The sequence below is a fragment of the Erpetoichthys calabaricus genome, chromosome 11 (assembly GCF_900747795.2).
Source record: "Erpetoichthys calabaricus chromosome 11, fErpCal1.3, whole genome shotgun sequence".
Taxonomy (NCBI): Eukaryota; Metazoa; Chordata; class Cladistia; order Polypteriformes; family Polypteridae; genus Erpetoichthys; species Erpetoichthys calabaricus.
Genome location: NC_041404.2, coordinates 30,842,943 through 30,858,557, shown reverse-complemented (window position 1 = coordinate 30,858,557; position 15,615 = coordinate 30,842,943). Strand labels below are relative to the sequence as shown.

Sequence of the window (15,615 nt, the reverse complement as noted above, 5' to 3'; positions counted from 1 at the left end):
TAGTTTTCAAGATGTCTTGGCTAAGCCTGGAGGTGGCAAATGAAGTGAGTTGAAATCTATCTGTTTGTACAGCAAGATGGAGGAAACTGAATATTACACCACCAGTCTCAGCTTACAGGCCATTCTGTTGAAAATACAGAACAAATATCTGATAGCACACTCTTTCTGTTTTCAGCTCTGTCGCAAATAATGGTTAAATTAGTTTTAATATTGGATCAGTTTTAATGTGTGCATGTCAACCTGGAATGTCTGCAGGCAGTAGAAGAAATTGAACAAGTTCTGGTATAGATATGTATGTGGTCCTTGGGCTGATGCCCAGTATATCAACTCAGGAGAAGGTGGAAACTGGGTAAGCCAATGTAGCAGAGGTTATGTCATATGACAGATTATTGAGACTCGTGACAGTGGTACACTTTCTTCACAATCGGAATATATCTTAAAAATTCAGGATAAAAGACACTTTTGAAATTAAGGTCAAGACTTTGGAAACTTAAGAATCCTTTCCTTTTCATTATATCCAGTGAATGTCATAGTGTTGATGAAAGTATTTTTGTTGAAGTAAAAGTGCCTACTGCAAATAGACCAGACTGTCGTGTCTTATAACCCCAAGTGGATTACTTTGTGGCTGTTGTGTTTATCAACATGGAGAATCAACAGCAAATCGGTTGATACTGTAGGAAGTATGGAAAGAAAAAGGTGTTTAACAGGCAGTGTCTTCAGTCTCTTTCAGAGGTAGAGTACAAAATTGCAAGCTAGAGTTTGAAAAGGCACTAAGAAATGGGTAAAACATTGCAGTGGGTAATAAGAAATAAAGCTTGTTGGCAACAAATCTTGAGTCTTCATCAGTTTGAAGTGTGCAGCATTGGTATTAAAAAAATACAAAATATACGTTCTGGTATTAAGACCAGTTTTAGTTACGATGTATAACGATTTTTTTATTACCTTTCTGATATGCCATCCATATCATACAAATTTAACTTCAGGTCTTGAAGATTGAGTTTCAAAAATAAATTACATCACTTTTTTACATAGTCGCCATTGTTTGCGATGCAGTTTTCACAGCGTCGTACCAACTTTTTTAATGCCCAATTACTACTACTCCCGCCTTCACTGTTTCCAATGAAAATATAAAAGTGGGAAAACTTTTTGAATGTCCCTCGTGTATGTACTGTATGTTTGCTAGGATGCTGACAATGATCAGTGCTTGAAGCCTGTACTGTACTCCTCACCCCTTAACAACCAAAGCTGCAGTGACAGAAGATGGGATAAGGTGGTTGTGGTATCCTATCAGGTACGTGGATTTGTGTTTTCTTTGAAATAGAAGTAGTTCTACAGTCATGGCCGAAATTATCGCCACCCCCTGGGATTTTCCCAGAAAATGCACCATTTCTCCCAGAAAATTATTGCAATTACAAATGTTTTGGTAAATACGTGTTTATTTCATTTATGTGCATTGGAACAACACAAAAAAACAGAGAAAAAAAAGCCAAATCTGACATGTCACACAGAACTCCGAAAATGGGTCGGACAAAATTATTGGCACCCTTTCAAAATTGTGGGTAAATAGTTTTATTTTCAAGCATATGATGCTCGTCTGAACTCACCTGTGGCAAGAAGCAGGTGCTGGCAATATAGCAATCACACCTGAAGCCAGTTAAAATGGAGAAAAGTTGACTCAACCTTTCTGTTGTGTGTCTGATTGTGCCACACTAAGCATGGAGAACAGAAAGAAGAGCAGAGAATTGTCTGAGGACTTGAGAACAAAAATTGTGGAAAAATATCAACAATCTCAAGGCTACAAGTCCATCTCCAGAGATCTTCATGTTCCTTTGTCCACTGTGCACAACATAATCAAGAAGTTCACAACACATGGCACTGTAGCTAATCTCCCTGGACGTGGACGGAAGAGAAAAATTGATAAAAGACTGCAACGAAGGATAGTCCAAATGGTGGATAAACAACCCCAATCAACTTCAAAACATACTCAAGCTGTTCTGCAGACTCAGGGTGCAACAGTGTCAGCTCGAACTATCCGTCGACATCTGAATGAAATGAAACGCTATGCCAGGAGGACCCCACTGCTGACACAGAAACATAAAAAAGGCAGACTGGAGTTTGCCAAAATGTACTTGAGGAAGCCAAAATCCTTCTGGGTGAACGTCTTGTGGACAGATGAGACCAAGGTAGAGCTTTTTGGTAAAGCTCATCATTCTGCTGTATACAGAAAACGGAATGAGGCCTACGAAGAAAAGAACACAGTACCTACAGTCAAACATGGTGGAGGTTCTAAGATGTTTTGGGGATGTTTTGCTGCCTCTGGCACTGGATGCCTTGACTGTGTGCAAGGCATCATGAAATCTGAAGACTACCAAAAGATATTGTGGCGCAATGTAGGGCCCAGTGTCAGAAAGCTGGGTCTGCGTCAGAGGTCATGGGTGTTCCAGCAGAACAGTGACCCCAAACATACCTCTAAAAGCACTCAGAAATGGTTGAAGACAAAGCGCTGGAGAGTTCTGAAGTGGCCAGCAATGAGTCCGGATCTCAATCCAAATGAACACTTACGGAGAGATCTCAAAATTGCTGTTGGGAGAAAGCGCCCTTCAAATCTGAGAAACCTTGAGCAGTTTGCAAAAGAAGAGTGGTCGGAAATTCCAGTTGAGAGGTGTAACAAGCTTGTTGATGGTTATAGGATGCGCTTGATTTCAGTTATTTTTTCCAAAGGGCGTGCAACAAAATATTAAGTAGAGGGTGCCAATAATTTTGTCCAGCCCGGTTTTTGAGTTTTGTGTGAAATGATGTCAGATTTGCCTTTTTTTCTGTTTTTTTGTGTTGTTCCAATGCACATAAAGGAAATAAACGTGTGTATACCAAAACATTTGTAATTGCAACAATTTTCTGGGAGAAATGGTGCATCTTCAAGGAAAATTCCAGGGGTGCCGATAATTTTGGCCATGACTGTATAAATTGAAATAGTGCTATACTTTGAGACAGAAAGTGGAAGTGTGTATAATGTTACAGTACTTGGACACGAAAGTAAGAAGTTCACTGGACTTTGTTCACTTGAGAGTAGTATTGCTACTGATGAATACTAAAATACATTAAACCCTAAAAACAAACCCAGTCTGCTTTGAAGGTCTCAAAGTTGTATGGGGAATGCTCTTTTAAATGCAGAAGGCAGCAAACAAGATGTGGTAAGCTAGTAGCCAGTCGGTCTCTGTAAATATTAACATACATATTGAAGAAAAGATGGCTTTGTTTGCTAATGTATATATTCCAGAGTGGGAGGAAAGTACTGCAACCTCTGGTGCATTCTGTGCCAAACGTGTACTTCAGCTTTTGTCACAACAGGGACAGAAATTGTTTCCTTGCTTTTTAAAATGAAGCCTAGCCTTCAAAAATATTCCAAATACGTACACTTTAGCCAGAAAAAATGCAGGTTAAAGGGATGTCTTGGTGCTAGTTTTCTTTACAAGTAATAATAATAAACGTAATTTTCATGTTTACCCCAAGTCAGTGTGAATCTTAATGTTCTTCATACATTCCAGCTTCCCTTGCACATTACAACCACACAAAGAGTAACAATGATTGGGGACTCTGAGTGGAGCTGGTGATAGGCACCCAGTTCATGGAAAAATTAGTCATTCCTGCTTGACTGAACAAGTATGCCAAGTTAGTTAAAAAATAGCTCAAAGCTATCATATAATATACACTACCTGTCAAAAGATTTAGACCATTTCAGTTTTTATAGATAGATAAAATAAAACTTTATTAATCCCAATGGGAAATTCACATTCTTCAGCAGCAGCATACTGATACAATAAATAATATTAAATTAAAGAATGATAATAATACAGGTGAAAAAAAAACAGACAATAACTATGTATAATGTTAAATATTAACGTTTACCCCCCCTGGTGGAATTAAACAGTCGAATAGTTTGGGGGAGGAATGATCTCCTCAATCTGTCTGTGGAGCAGGACAGTGACAGCAGTCTGTCGCTGAAGCTGCTCTTCTGTCTGGAGATGACATTATTTAGTGGATGCAGTGGATTCTCCATAATTGATAGGAGCCTGCTGAGCGCCCTTCGCTCTGCCACAGATGTTAAACTGTCCAGCTCCATGCCAACAATAGAGGCTGCCTTCCTCACCAGTTTGTCAAGGCGTGAGGCGTCTTTCCTCTTAATGCTGCCTCCCCAGCACACCACTGCGTAGAAGAGGGCGCTCGCCACAACTGTTTGATAGAACATCTGCAGCATCTTATTGCAGATGTTGAAGGAAGCCAGCCTTCTAAGGAAGTATAACCGGCTTTGTCCTTTCTTGCACAGCGCATCAGTATTGGCAGTCCAGTCTAATTTATCATCCAGCTGCACTCCCAGATATTTATAGGTCTGCACCATCTGCACACAGTCACCTTTGATGATCACTGGGTCTATGAGGGGTCTGGGCCTCCTAAAATCCACCACCAGCTCCTTGGTTTTGCTGGTGTTCAGGTGTAGGTGAAATTATTTATTTATTATTATTTATTGAAATGCACACAGTTTAATGTCTTAATATTTCATGAAATTAAAGCATAGAGCAAATAAACAATGGCAAATAAAGTCAAGGAATTATGAAGTGTACAGTACAAAGTTTTATTCAAAATTTTGATTCATTAAAGTAGCCTCCCTTTGCTGATGTAACAAGAAAACTGTGGTAACCATCACCACATTCACCAACTCTGCCTCCAGCAAGAGCCCCAAACCATCACACATCGTCCTCCATGTTTGACAGTTGGTGTCACACACTGAGGAACCGTACTTTCACCAAGTTGACAGCATACAAACACCCTGCATGATGAAACGAACATGTTACATTTTGAGAACCATAAGACTTTCTTCTAGTCTTCAGTAGTCCACAGCCGGTATTTCAAGGCCCTATTTTGTCCTTTAAGGAATAGCTTTCTTACTGCTGCTCGCCTCATCAAACCTGCAGCACAAAGTCTCCTCTTCACAGTAGAAACTGACACTTGCTTTTTTCGACCACTGTTAAGCTCTTCTTGAAGCTGTTGTGCTGTGAGGCGCCTATCACAAAAGCTGGTGACCCTCAGAAACTTGTCTGCCAGATCTCTTCCTATCAGAGTTTCTTCCAGTTTGCAGTTGCCTTTGGATTGTGTACGACACCACTGGACTCACTGACACTTTTTTTTGCAATTTCTCTAAATAAAAGGCCTATACTTCTACAGGTAATAATGCTCTGTCTCATTTCATTTGCTAATTGTCATTTTCTTATCATTATCACTGGAAGTTACAACTTTTACACTGCAATATTGTCCAAGTAGTACTGCACAAAAAAGGTTTAAAAAAACCGTAAATACGCCTGATCCCACTCCCAAGTTCTTTTAGAAATCTCAAATCAACTTAAAACTAAACCTGCATGCACACATTTTCAGCCACTCCCTGTCAGCTCCCACCAAGAACCACGCATGACTTAAAAAAGGGGCATTTATAAATATTCATGATATAATTATATATATATATAATTTGGCCATATTTTTGAGTGATGCGTTTATTTTCAGATAATCGGAGAACACAGAAAGTGAAACTTTAGTGAGTGTGAACTTAAGGTATTACTGACATTTGGCAGGTTTATGGCGCCTGCAACACCTAGAGAAAAATGTGTGTGCCATGTTACTAAAATACGTCTTTCTCAATTTTAAGACCACAGTTACTGTAAATATATTTATAAATGAATTAGGTGCATGGTGACACAACAGCAGTCCAAAGACACATGGGTTAGATGAAGTGGCGATGCCAAGTTTTCCCCTGATGTGTGTGTGTGTGTGTGTGTTCACCCTGCATTCGACTGGTGCTCTGTCCAGGGATTGTTCCTGCCTGTGCCTGTTGGATGGGAAAGACTCCAGATGTCCCCTGTCCTGGACAAGTGAGGATTAGAGAATGGATGGAGCAACGAATACTACACTCAAGTTCTCAGCGACATCAGCTTTACAAGGCCACATTGGCACCAGGTTATTGTTCCAACCCAATTGCTTAATGAGAAGTCAAATATTGCTCAAGTGCCATTTTTGTGCTTCATTTCAGCTGTCTCGCTTGTTGGGATTTCAAACCCTTAATTTCTTATTTCAGTCTTAAAAATAGCTGCATTCACAGTTTTTAATTGCTCCTTATTTTAGTAACAAGATGCAAATGACAAAGGAATCAGCAGTTCTCCATCTAACTTGTTTCCATTTACACCTGTGTGTTTATCATGAACTGTCGGGTTTAATAAAATATTTGGAAGGAAACTGAAGAGCAAAAGTGAAGCACTGAAAATTACTCATCCACTTCAGACTACAAATTATGTGGATAATATCCTTAAAAAGGAAAAAAATCTATGATATAAGAATGACCTGACATTGCAGAGTTAAAACATGAACAGGGGTTGGGACAAAAGCCAGCAACCACTGCGGCCCACTACGACCAATGTTGCTCACACCCACAAATCTGTTTTACCCTTAACAGCTCTCACTTCCATGTCACTAATCCTTAAAACAGAACAGAGAAATACTGAGCTCTGCTTCAGATTTATCTTGGCAGACATTATTTCAACTTGAATATGTTGTATTCAATAATTTCGTCTTTTACACACCCAATACGTTCTTAAAGTAATGGTTCTTTGATTGGCGCAGTGGAAGCACTGCTGCCTTGCAGTTAGGAGACCTAGGTTCGCTTCCCAGGTCTTCCCTGTGTGGAGTTTGCATGTTCTCTCCATGTCTGTGTGGGTTTCCTCCAGGTGCTCCAGTTTCCTCCCACAGTCCAAAAACATGCAGGTTAGGTGCATTGGCGATCCTAAATTGTCCCTAGTGTGTGTACCCTGCAGTGGGCTGGCGCCCTGTCCGGGGTTTGTTCCTGCCTTGCGCCCTGTGTTGGCTGGGATTGGCTCCAGCAGACCCCTGTGACCCTGTGTTAGGATATAGCGGGTTGGATAATGGATGGATGGTTCTTTGATAGCGTTTTACTGGGTTGTGTGGTTTCATTGCATCAAAAAGTACCATTTCATTTTGGGAAAGGTTCTCTGGGCTATGAGAAGGCCACAACAGCGTTAGGCAGGTGTAGTGGTTAAAGCTTTGCAGGTTGTGGCTTCAAAATGAGATTTTCTGTTCACTTTGTTGACCTGATCCTTTGAATTGGTAAAATGCCATCACCAAAAGTCTGTGTAGGACTTTCAGATGGTCACAACTTCTCGCAACTTTAAGCCAATTTGTAAGTCGAATTCGAGTTATATGAATCCCGACTTTTGTGTAAGAAATTAAGAAATATCTTACGCAAGTTTCCGAGCGTAATCAAGTTGTATAAACGGAGGCTCCTGGACGTCGCTCTCCGAAGACAGGCGTGTGTATCGGCCACTGCCATTGTTTCATAAATGAATAACAAATGATTTTTAAACCATCCCCATTATCAAAATGTAATGGCGTATTACATATGTAATTTAAAAATCCATCCTCGATTTGTACGGAACAGATTTAATGAATCAATTTTTTTACACTTCTAACTATGGTATTATCTGTTAAACAGAATACAGGAATAAGTAGCTATTACCACCCTCGTCTAATAATTTCTATCAGTTTTAGCTAAACTTCAATTCTTTTTTTTTTTTTTTTTGTCCTGCGAAACTAATTTAGTATCGACAGGAGTTGTGTTGGAAAGCAACAGGTGGACCAAAGCTTAAATGGCATAAGGCAGTCTATGGCATCTACTGTTCGCTGTCAGGGAAACCACTGCACTTAGATACACTGTCTACGCACTACGAAATGACAAAATAATACGTTACCTCCATAGCCAACTCCCTCAAATCTTATATTAAATAAAATCAAATAGTGACGGCGAGAACTACTTTTCCCATCATTCTACACGAGAACTTCTCCGGCAGATCATTGGTCAGTTCTGCACTAGAGGTTACGTGGCACTGCTTCTCTTGCGCATGCCCGCTTGTCTTACCTTTCACTTCCCGGTAGTGAAAATGGTGGCGTTGAAAATGCAGCTCCTACTCACATTTCCTTTGCTAACAGTTATGTGTAGCTTATGTTCTGCTCTCTATTTTCATATAGGTGAAACGGAGAAAAAATGTTTTATAGAAGAAATTCCGGATGAAACCATGGTTATAGGTATTTGTAATGCATGTTTTTTTTATCTCATTGTTTTGTCTTACTTGTATCTGTACAAACCAGACGAAACTAACTGTGGATTTAAATACAATCTTTTAATACTTTTAATTACCTGCATTAAATATTTTTACTGCTTTGTTGTCTTGTTGTGTTCGGACTGTGTAGGTTATCTTTTACGGAAGCAGTTCTTTATTTTCCTCGAAAGTAAAATAATTTGTTCTTTATGACGGTTCATTGTAATTTCACAGCATACAGTACCTAAATCTCAGTGTTAATGTATTGTAGATTTACGCAAGAAAGTGAATGAGCATGAACATTGTCACAAATCAAGCGAAATAAAAGTGAATAAAGATCTTCTGGTGTCGGTGGGTTCATTGCAGTATAACAGTACTGAGCAGTGTACCTTAGTACAAAAGTTTATTTCAGTTATACAAATTTTATTTTGAATAAATCAATTTTAAAAATGTTCTATATCAACAATTAAGTTTTTAATATGGTGCGGATGAAAAGGTTGGTATATTGAGAATGTCTGCAGGATTCCGTGGTTTTGGAAGTTAAATCTCAATTTTTCGTACTAAAGAATTAGTAAATTCTGTTTTACGTTATCCAATTTAATTTACGTTATTAGCATTTTTCACAGTTAGTAAGGTTTTTACAAAGTAAGCAAGTACACACACGGATGATAACAGGGAAATACTGTTGATACATCATAAGTGTGCACATATCACGTAAATTGTGTCTCTAAGCAAATTTTATGAAACATTTAATATACATAGACGATGGTTGAAAGAAAAGGTTAATGGCACAGTAGAGCTTGCGTCTGTACTGTTAATTCAGAAAAATAGTACACTCAGAAATAAGCCAAATATCGTGGTATTTTTACGTCATGTGCAGTTTTTCAACCTTAAAATAAAATGAAAAATATTCAATTGGTGATGAACTCTTTGAATTGTTTCCCCTCAGAGTACAGTCAACGAACATTTATATGGTGGTGGTTCACTAGATTAGATTATTATTACTTGTATTTGGATTTTTAAATATATTTAACTGGTGGTTGATAGTACATGTTTAGAGTGTGCTTGAATTTAAATCTAATTAATGTAACGTTTACTATTTATATAAAAATTGATTGAAAATACACATACAGTCGAAAGGAAAGTTTTGTTTCTTGAAAGTACAGTGCATCTTACTAACAACATTCAAAATCAGTTGTATATTTACACCTGCTAACATACACAGAACATCTGAAAAGTAAATCACACTAAAGCTTAAAAAAAGAAGTGTTAGTGCCAGTTTGGTTTTTTTTTTGTCCATGAAGTTGTAAATTAGAGTACTTCAATTTTGATCAAATATGTAGCCAATGTAAAAAAAAAAAAAAAAATACTCTGGCACTGCAGTTGATAAATAATAACAAAATTATAGTTTGAGGGCCTGCAGTGGGTTGGCACCCTGCCCAGGATTGGTTCCTGCCTTGTGCCCTGTGTTGGCAGGGATTGGCTCCAGCAGATCCCCGTGACCCTGTGTTCAGATTCAGCGGGTTGGATAATGGATGGATAGTTTGAGGGCAAAAATATATTTCTGTGGTAACTTGTATGTTTTTGGAAATCATGAGGGGTATATTTGCATTTCCAGGGAATTACCGCACTCAACTCTATGATAAGCAAAGAGAAGAGTACTTGCCTGCCACTCCAGGTCTAGGGATGTTTGTGGAAGTTAAGGATCCAGATGATAAGGTAATGAGATTTCAGAATCGATCTTTCAATTAAGGTTACAAGTCTTTTGTGGGGAAAAAAAATATATTGTAATCTTTTAAACACATTTTTTTTTTGTCTATGTAAAATTGAACATTTACTAAATAATGATGCACCAGATGTTTCAAAATAAAGCAATGCACGTATGCTTTATTTCGGGAACAAGCCTGAAACACATTCTGCATTATCATATGAAATACTCTATTTTTAAATATTAAATAGAAAATTTAATTGTACACTTTTTTTTTTTTTTTTAAAGAGCTAGCTAACCGACTGTAGTAAAACTTTTTTTTGACTTACTTTACATCAGACTGTTTACTCTTGTAAAGTAAATGCGCATTTATACAGTTTTGTTAAAATGCTATTATTTGGGAAGGAGGGCTGCTCCATTGACTCTTCAGTTGTTAGATTTATAAGTGTCATTTTCTTTCTTTTTCATAGGTTATTCTCTCCAGGCAATATGGATCTGAAGGAAGATTTACCTTTACATCCCACACACCTGGAGAGCATCAAATCTGCCTCCATTCCAATTCCTCCAAATTTGCTCTGTTTGCTGGAGGAATGCTGGTAGGACTACAACGTAACTTACTTACAGCAATGCAAGGGTTTCATGAAAAAAAATATCTAAATGTTAACATTGTAGAGTACTTTAAGTTAATAATTACTCAAAAAAAAAAAAAAAAAGAATTTTGCACCATGTAGTACATACACCTTGATATGCTATACTTTGAGGCCAGGATTCCCACTGTCTAATAGTTGCACATCCAGTTTTGTTGGTGTGGGTCTTCTCTGGGAGAAAGGTTAATTTTGTTCCTGTTCTCAATACCCTTTTTTAATCAGATGGAAAATTTGAATGGTTTTAACGTGGATGTGTATATGTGTGTGGCATTATTTGTATTCTGCACACCCATTCAGCTTTGGTTTCTACCTGAAGCCAATTCTTGGTTTGATCTGCTTTCATCATTGAATTCATTGAATTGCTGTGGGAGCCAGTCATTTCAATATTCCCAGTACAGTAATCCCTCCTCCATCGCGGGGGTTGCGTTCCAGAGCCACCCGCGAAATAAGAAAATCCGCGAAGTAGAAACCATATGTTTATATGGTTATTTTTATATTGTCATGCTTGGGTCACAGATTTGCACAGAAACACAGGAGGTTGTAGAGAGACAGGAACGTTATTCAAACACTGCAAACAAACATTTGTCTCTTTTTCAAAAGTTTAAACTGTGCTCCATGACAAGACAGAGATGACAGTTCTGTCTCACAATTAAAAGAATGCAAACATACCTTCCTCTTCAAAGGAGTGCGTGTCAGGAGCAGTGACTGTCACAGAGATAGCCCTATTGATTTGTTTGCTTTTCTCTCTGTTTGGCTTTTAAGTATGCGAAGCACAGCAGCACAAAGCTGTTGAAGGCGGCAGCTCACACACCCTCCGTCAGGAGCAGACAAAGAGAGAGAGAGACAGAGTTTGTTTTTCAAGCACAAATCAATACGTGCCCTTCGAGCTTTTAAGTATGCGAAGCACTGTGCAGCATGTCGTTTCAGGAAGCAGCTGCACAAAAGATAGCAACGTGAAGATAATCTTTCAGCATTTTTAGACGAGCGTCCGTATCGTCTAGGTGTGCGAACAGCCCCCCTGCTCACACCCCCTACGTCAGGATCACAGAAAGTCAGCGCAAGAGAGAGAGAGAGAGAAAGTAAGCTGGGTAGCTTCTCAGCCATCTGCCAATAGCGTCCCTTGTATGAAATCAACTGGGCAAACCAACTGAGGAAGCATGTACCAGAAATTAAAAGACCCATTGTCCGCAGAAACCCGCGAAGCAGCGAAAAATCTGCGATATATATTTAAATATGCATACATATAAAATCCGCGATGGAGTGAAGCCGCGAAAGGCGAAGCGCGATATAGCGATGGTTTACTGTAATATATATAATGTTGAACAGCTTACTGAAGTAATGAGCTAGTCCAGTGCAGAGCCCACTTACAAGCACCCACCACCCATACAGACTTAGTATATTATCATCAGTAATCCTGATGTCCATGTATTTGACATGTGGGGTCAAACTTTGGACAGATACAGGAAGAATGGGTAAACTTGACACAGAGAGAACCTAGTCTCTTCTAAATTTTGAAGTAGTGAAAATGTATTTAACATTGTTAAAAATATTTTTTAAAAAATGGAGTGGCACAACCTGGTTGTAGTTTAAGTGATTATTTTACAAGATTATTAAATGATAATTGAATAGTTATGTGTATACCATTTTAAATAGTTTTCATTATCACTTGTATTGTTGAAATATTACTAGAATATTGGATATGATGTTCTTGTTTATTGCATTTTCAGAGAGTTCACCTTGATATTCAAGTTGGTGAACATGCTACTGATTATGCAGAGATTGCAGCTAAGGACAAACTGACTGAACTTCAGTTACGAGTCCGGCAGCTAATTGAGCAGGTGGAACAGATTCAAAAAGAGCAGAACTACCAAAGGGTAAGACATTTTTAATTCATAACAAAATATTTAACAAACGGGTTTTAAAAACTAACTCAATGTAGTAAAACCATAAACATGAGATATTCTAATCCTATTATTGATATAGTTTGAATCATTACTTCGCTCCATAAATTACTTGTTTACATAATACGATTGCAATGTTATAATGATACAGATACTTGTAGCACACTGTAATCAAATAGAATATGTAATTATGACTCTCAGATGCATAATGAAAGACCAGGAATTTTTTTCAGTGTATAAAAAAGATAAAAATGAATATGTGACCCTTATTAATGCTGTCTGTAACACCTGTGTTCTTTTTTTGTAGTACCGTGAGGAGCGTTTCAGACAAACAAGTGAAAGTACTAACCAGAGAGTTCTTTGGTGGTCAATTATTCAGACCCTCATTCTTGTTGCAATTGGTTTCTGGCAAATGAGACACCTCAAGAGCTTTTTTGAAGCCAAGAAGCTTGTGTAAATGTGTCCATAATTAAATTAAATCACTGTATGCAGTATGGAGGAGAAGCACAGTCAACATCATTTTACATATGTCTAAATCAAATAGGGCCTGTGTGACCTTTATTTTGTGAAGAATTTGTTGGTTAAAGGATAATTTGGTCTTCCAGCTGAGCCAGTTGAGATTATTTTAATTTCCACAGCCCAAACTCAAAAAAGAGCCTCATCCAAAAGTATGTGTACTTTTGTATTTTTATTTTTATTTTTTTTTTAAAGTAACAAATTGTACATTTATTTTGTCAATGGTTAGTAAGTTGATGTGGAATGATTAATGGGTTGCTTTTTGTGTATTAACCAATGCCCAACAAACTCTTACCAATATAAAGGTTATTGTTTCTTGCAGTGTGGCAAGAGAACACTTTTTTCTCCCTCACTAAATGTATTTGTTGTTAAAAATGTAGGAAACTTGAAAGGTCATGGTTGGTCATTATTGCAATGTCTCCAGTTGCAAGGTTCTAGAAACATGTTTCTTTTTATGAAAGTACCAGTTCTAATGATTAGCAAAGGATATGCGCTAGCAAATGCAGAAGACTTTAACTGAATGTTTTCAACATTAAACTACCATCGGTCACATCAGCAAAACTGCCCTGGTTATATGAAAAATGACTGTTTACCTGAAATCTATCATTGAGCTATTATTTCATGTTCTTGACCATAAAAATACACAATTCTGTAACCAATGTGCCTGTTATATTTGAAAGATGTTTAAAGAGTAATGTGTTTTTTTAATATTACAATTTGTAGTTACTAAGTGGAGATAAAACATTACTCTGAACACAATCTTGCAGTTCTTTTAGTATTTATTACCTATGATCATAGCTTTATAATTTTTTTCATAAAGAAAACTTAAATGCTAAACAAAAATGTTGTAAGATAAAATTAAAGTTCAGATAGGTGAGCCCATTTGTTTCCCATTGTGTATTGTGCTGCAAGTTACTTTCAGAGAACGGTCAAATGTCATCTGTTGTTTTGAGATCCTATTTAAAGGATGTCAGTTTCTGTTGCTTAATTGTGTTAGCTAATACACAGCAATTTTTTTTTTTAGTACAAACTATGGGTTAAACTACTATAGTGCATTTAAAAAGACATTTCCTAGAATGGATCTAGAGGTTTTCAGTGGGAAATTTAATTATTTTGATGTGTGTGTATATATATGTAAAAATTATTTGATTTTTCATCATAGTGAATAATCGGGTTTGCCATTAAATTTTCCTGTTCATAGTTTAAACTGTGATAAATAGTACTGTTTTGTTGAGCTAAGCTGCTGGTAAACAACAATTAAAGTAGTTACTTTTTATTTTCTTTTATTTAGCTTATTTTCCTTCAGCAACAAATCGGTATATACTAATATAACTTTCATACTGTTCATGACAAGAATGATTGTAAATTTTAGAACCACTTAAACTGAGTGTTTTTAATTGTCCGGCATATTATTTGATATATTAATTGACATCATTGCTGTATTGTATCATAGATCACATCTTGGTAGTCCTTGTTACTGAGTTTGCTAACCCTTTTGACTTTTGAAAAGTGAAAATCTACATGTAAAAGATGCTTTAAATCTGAATTTCAGTCACAGCTTTTGAGACATGTTTCAGAAGTTAATCATTAAGTTAAATCATTAATCATAAGTTAAAAAAAAAAAGTAAAAATGTATTATAAAGAGGAAAGAGTGAAGATTTTTGTGTTTTACTCAGCTTTTTATTCTGTGGTATGTTTGTATATGCCATCATTTGCATGACAATACTGTGCAGCTGATAAACTGTGTTTGCTGCATTCAGGGCAGTTAAGTTGCATATATTCTTTATTGTCTGTTCAGACATTTACATTCTTGTTTTTCCTGTTCAGAATTTACATTGTAAGATCAAAGAAAAAATTCAAATACCATACAACAGAGTATTGCATTAAAAGTACATTACAAAATATAAAATGTACAGTATCTATTGAAATTATTGTTAAAAGTGGTTTAACCTTTTTAGTATTGTTTTACTGGGATGTGTACTCTGTTGCTTGTCTCTTGTCATGCTATTTTTATGAAGGGATAAAATTATATTTCACTATACGTGGTTGGGGAAGAAAAAATACAAAGTAAAGGTGGTGTACTCTAGAAATGATATACAGAAATGGAAAGCTTTTATCCTGCCTTTGCTCAACTTGTCATTTTGTTGTTTTGGTTGCACTGAGCTTACCCAGGTTTCTGAGTAATATGGGAAAATATACCAGCTATTTTTTTGTGCTTGCAGAAAAGTTGTGGGAGAATTATCATCTTTTACCAGAGTCAAACAAATACCAGTTGAATGAAATTTCTTACATTAATGAGGTGCAGGTCTTTTCCTTTAGTGCAACTCAATGTATAAAAAAGAATGAGATTATGTGATGAATAGGATTCTGTTACTGGAAAAAAATCTTAATACTTTTACAAATAAAAGGAGTACAGTTCAACTTGTGTATTTATTTGGTAACATTTTAATATATCGTCAAACCTGATCAAGTCAGCTGAGCAGCACTGGACCATATTCATATAGTATTAACTGTAAGCCTGAAACCAACTCTGGATGGTTTGCCAGTCCATCATATGTATATTACCATACTCAAACTCCTATAAGACCAATTTAGATCCAACATTAAATCTAAAACACTTATTTTTTTGGAAAAATAATGAAAGAAAAGACTCGGAGAGAATGTGCAGACTTCACAAAATCCATGTCTGG

The 15,615-nt window shown here is 36.9% G+C and overlaps 1 protein-coding gene across 1 annotated transcript; it reads left to right on the top strand.

Annotated features, from left to right (window-relative positions):
• Positions 1–7,960: 7,960 nt before the first annotated feature.
• Positions 7,961–15,119, top strand: tmed9 (transmembrane p24 trafficking protein 9). Its single transcript, XM_028812903.2, has 5 exons — positions 7,961–8,139; positions 9,772–9,872; positions 10,332–10,457; positions 12,236–12,382; positions 12,717–15,119. The coding sequence occupies exons 1-5, from the start codon at positions 7,995–7,997 to the stop codon at positions 12,864–12,866; spliced, it is 669 nt and encodes a 222-aa protein (XP_028668736.1). The 5' UTR covers positions 7,961–7,994; the 3' UTR covers positions 12,867–15,119.
• The last annotated feature ends 496 nt before the right edge of the window (positions 15,120–15,615 follow it).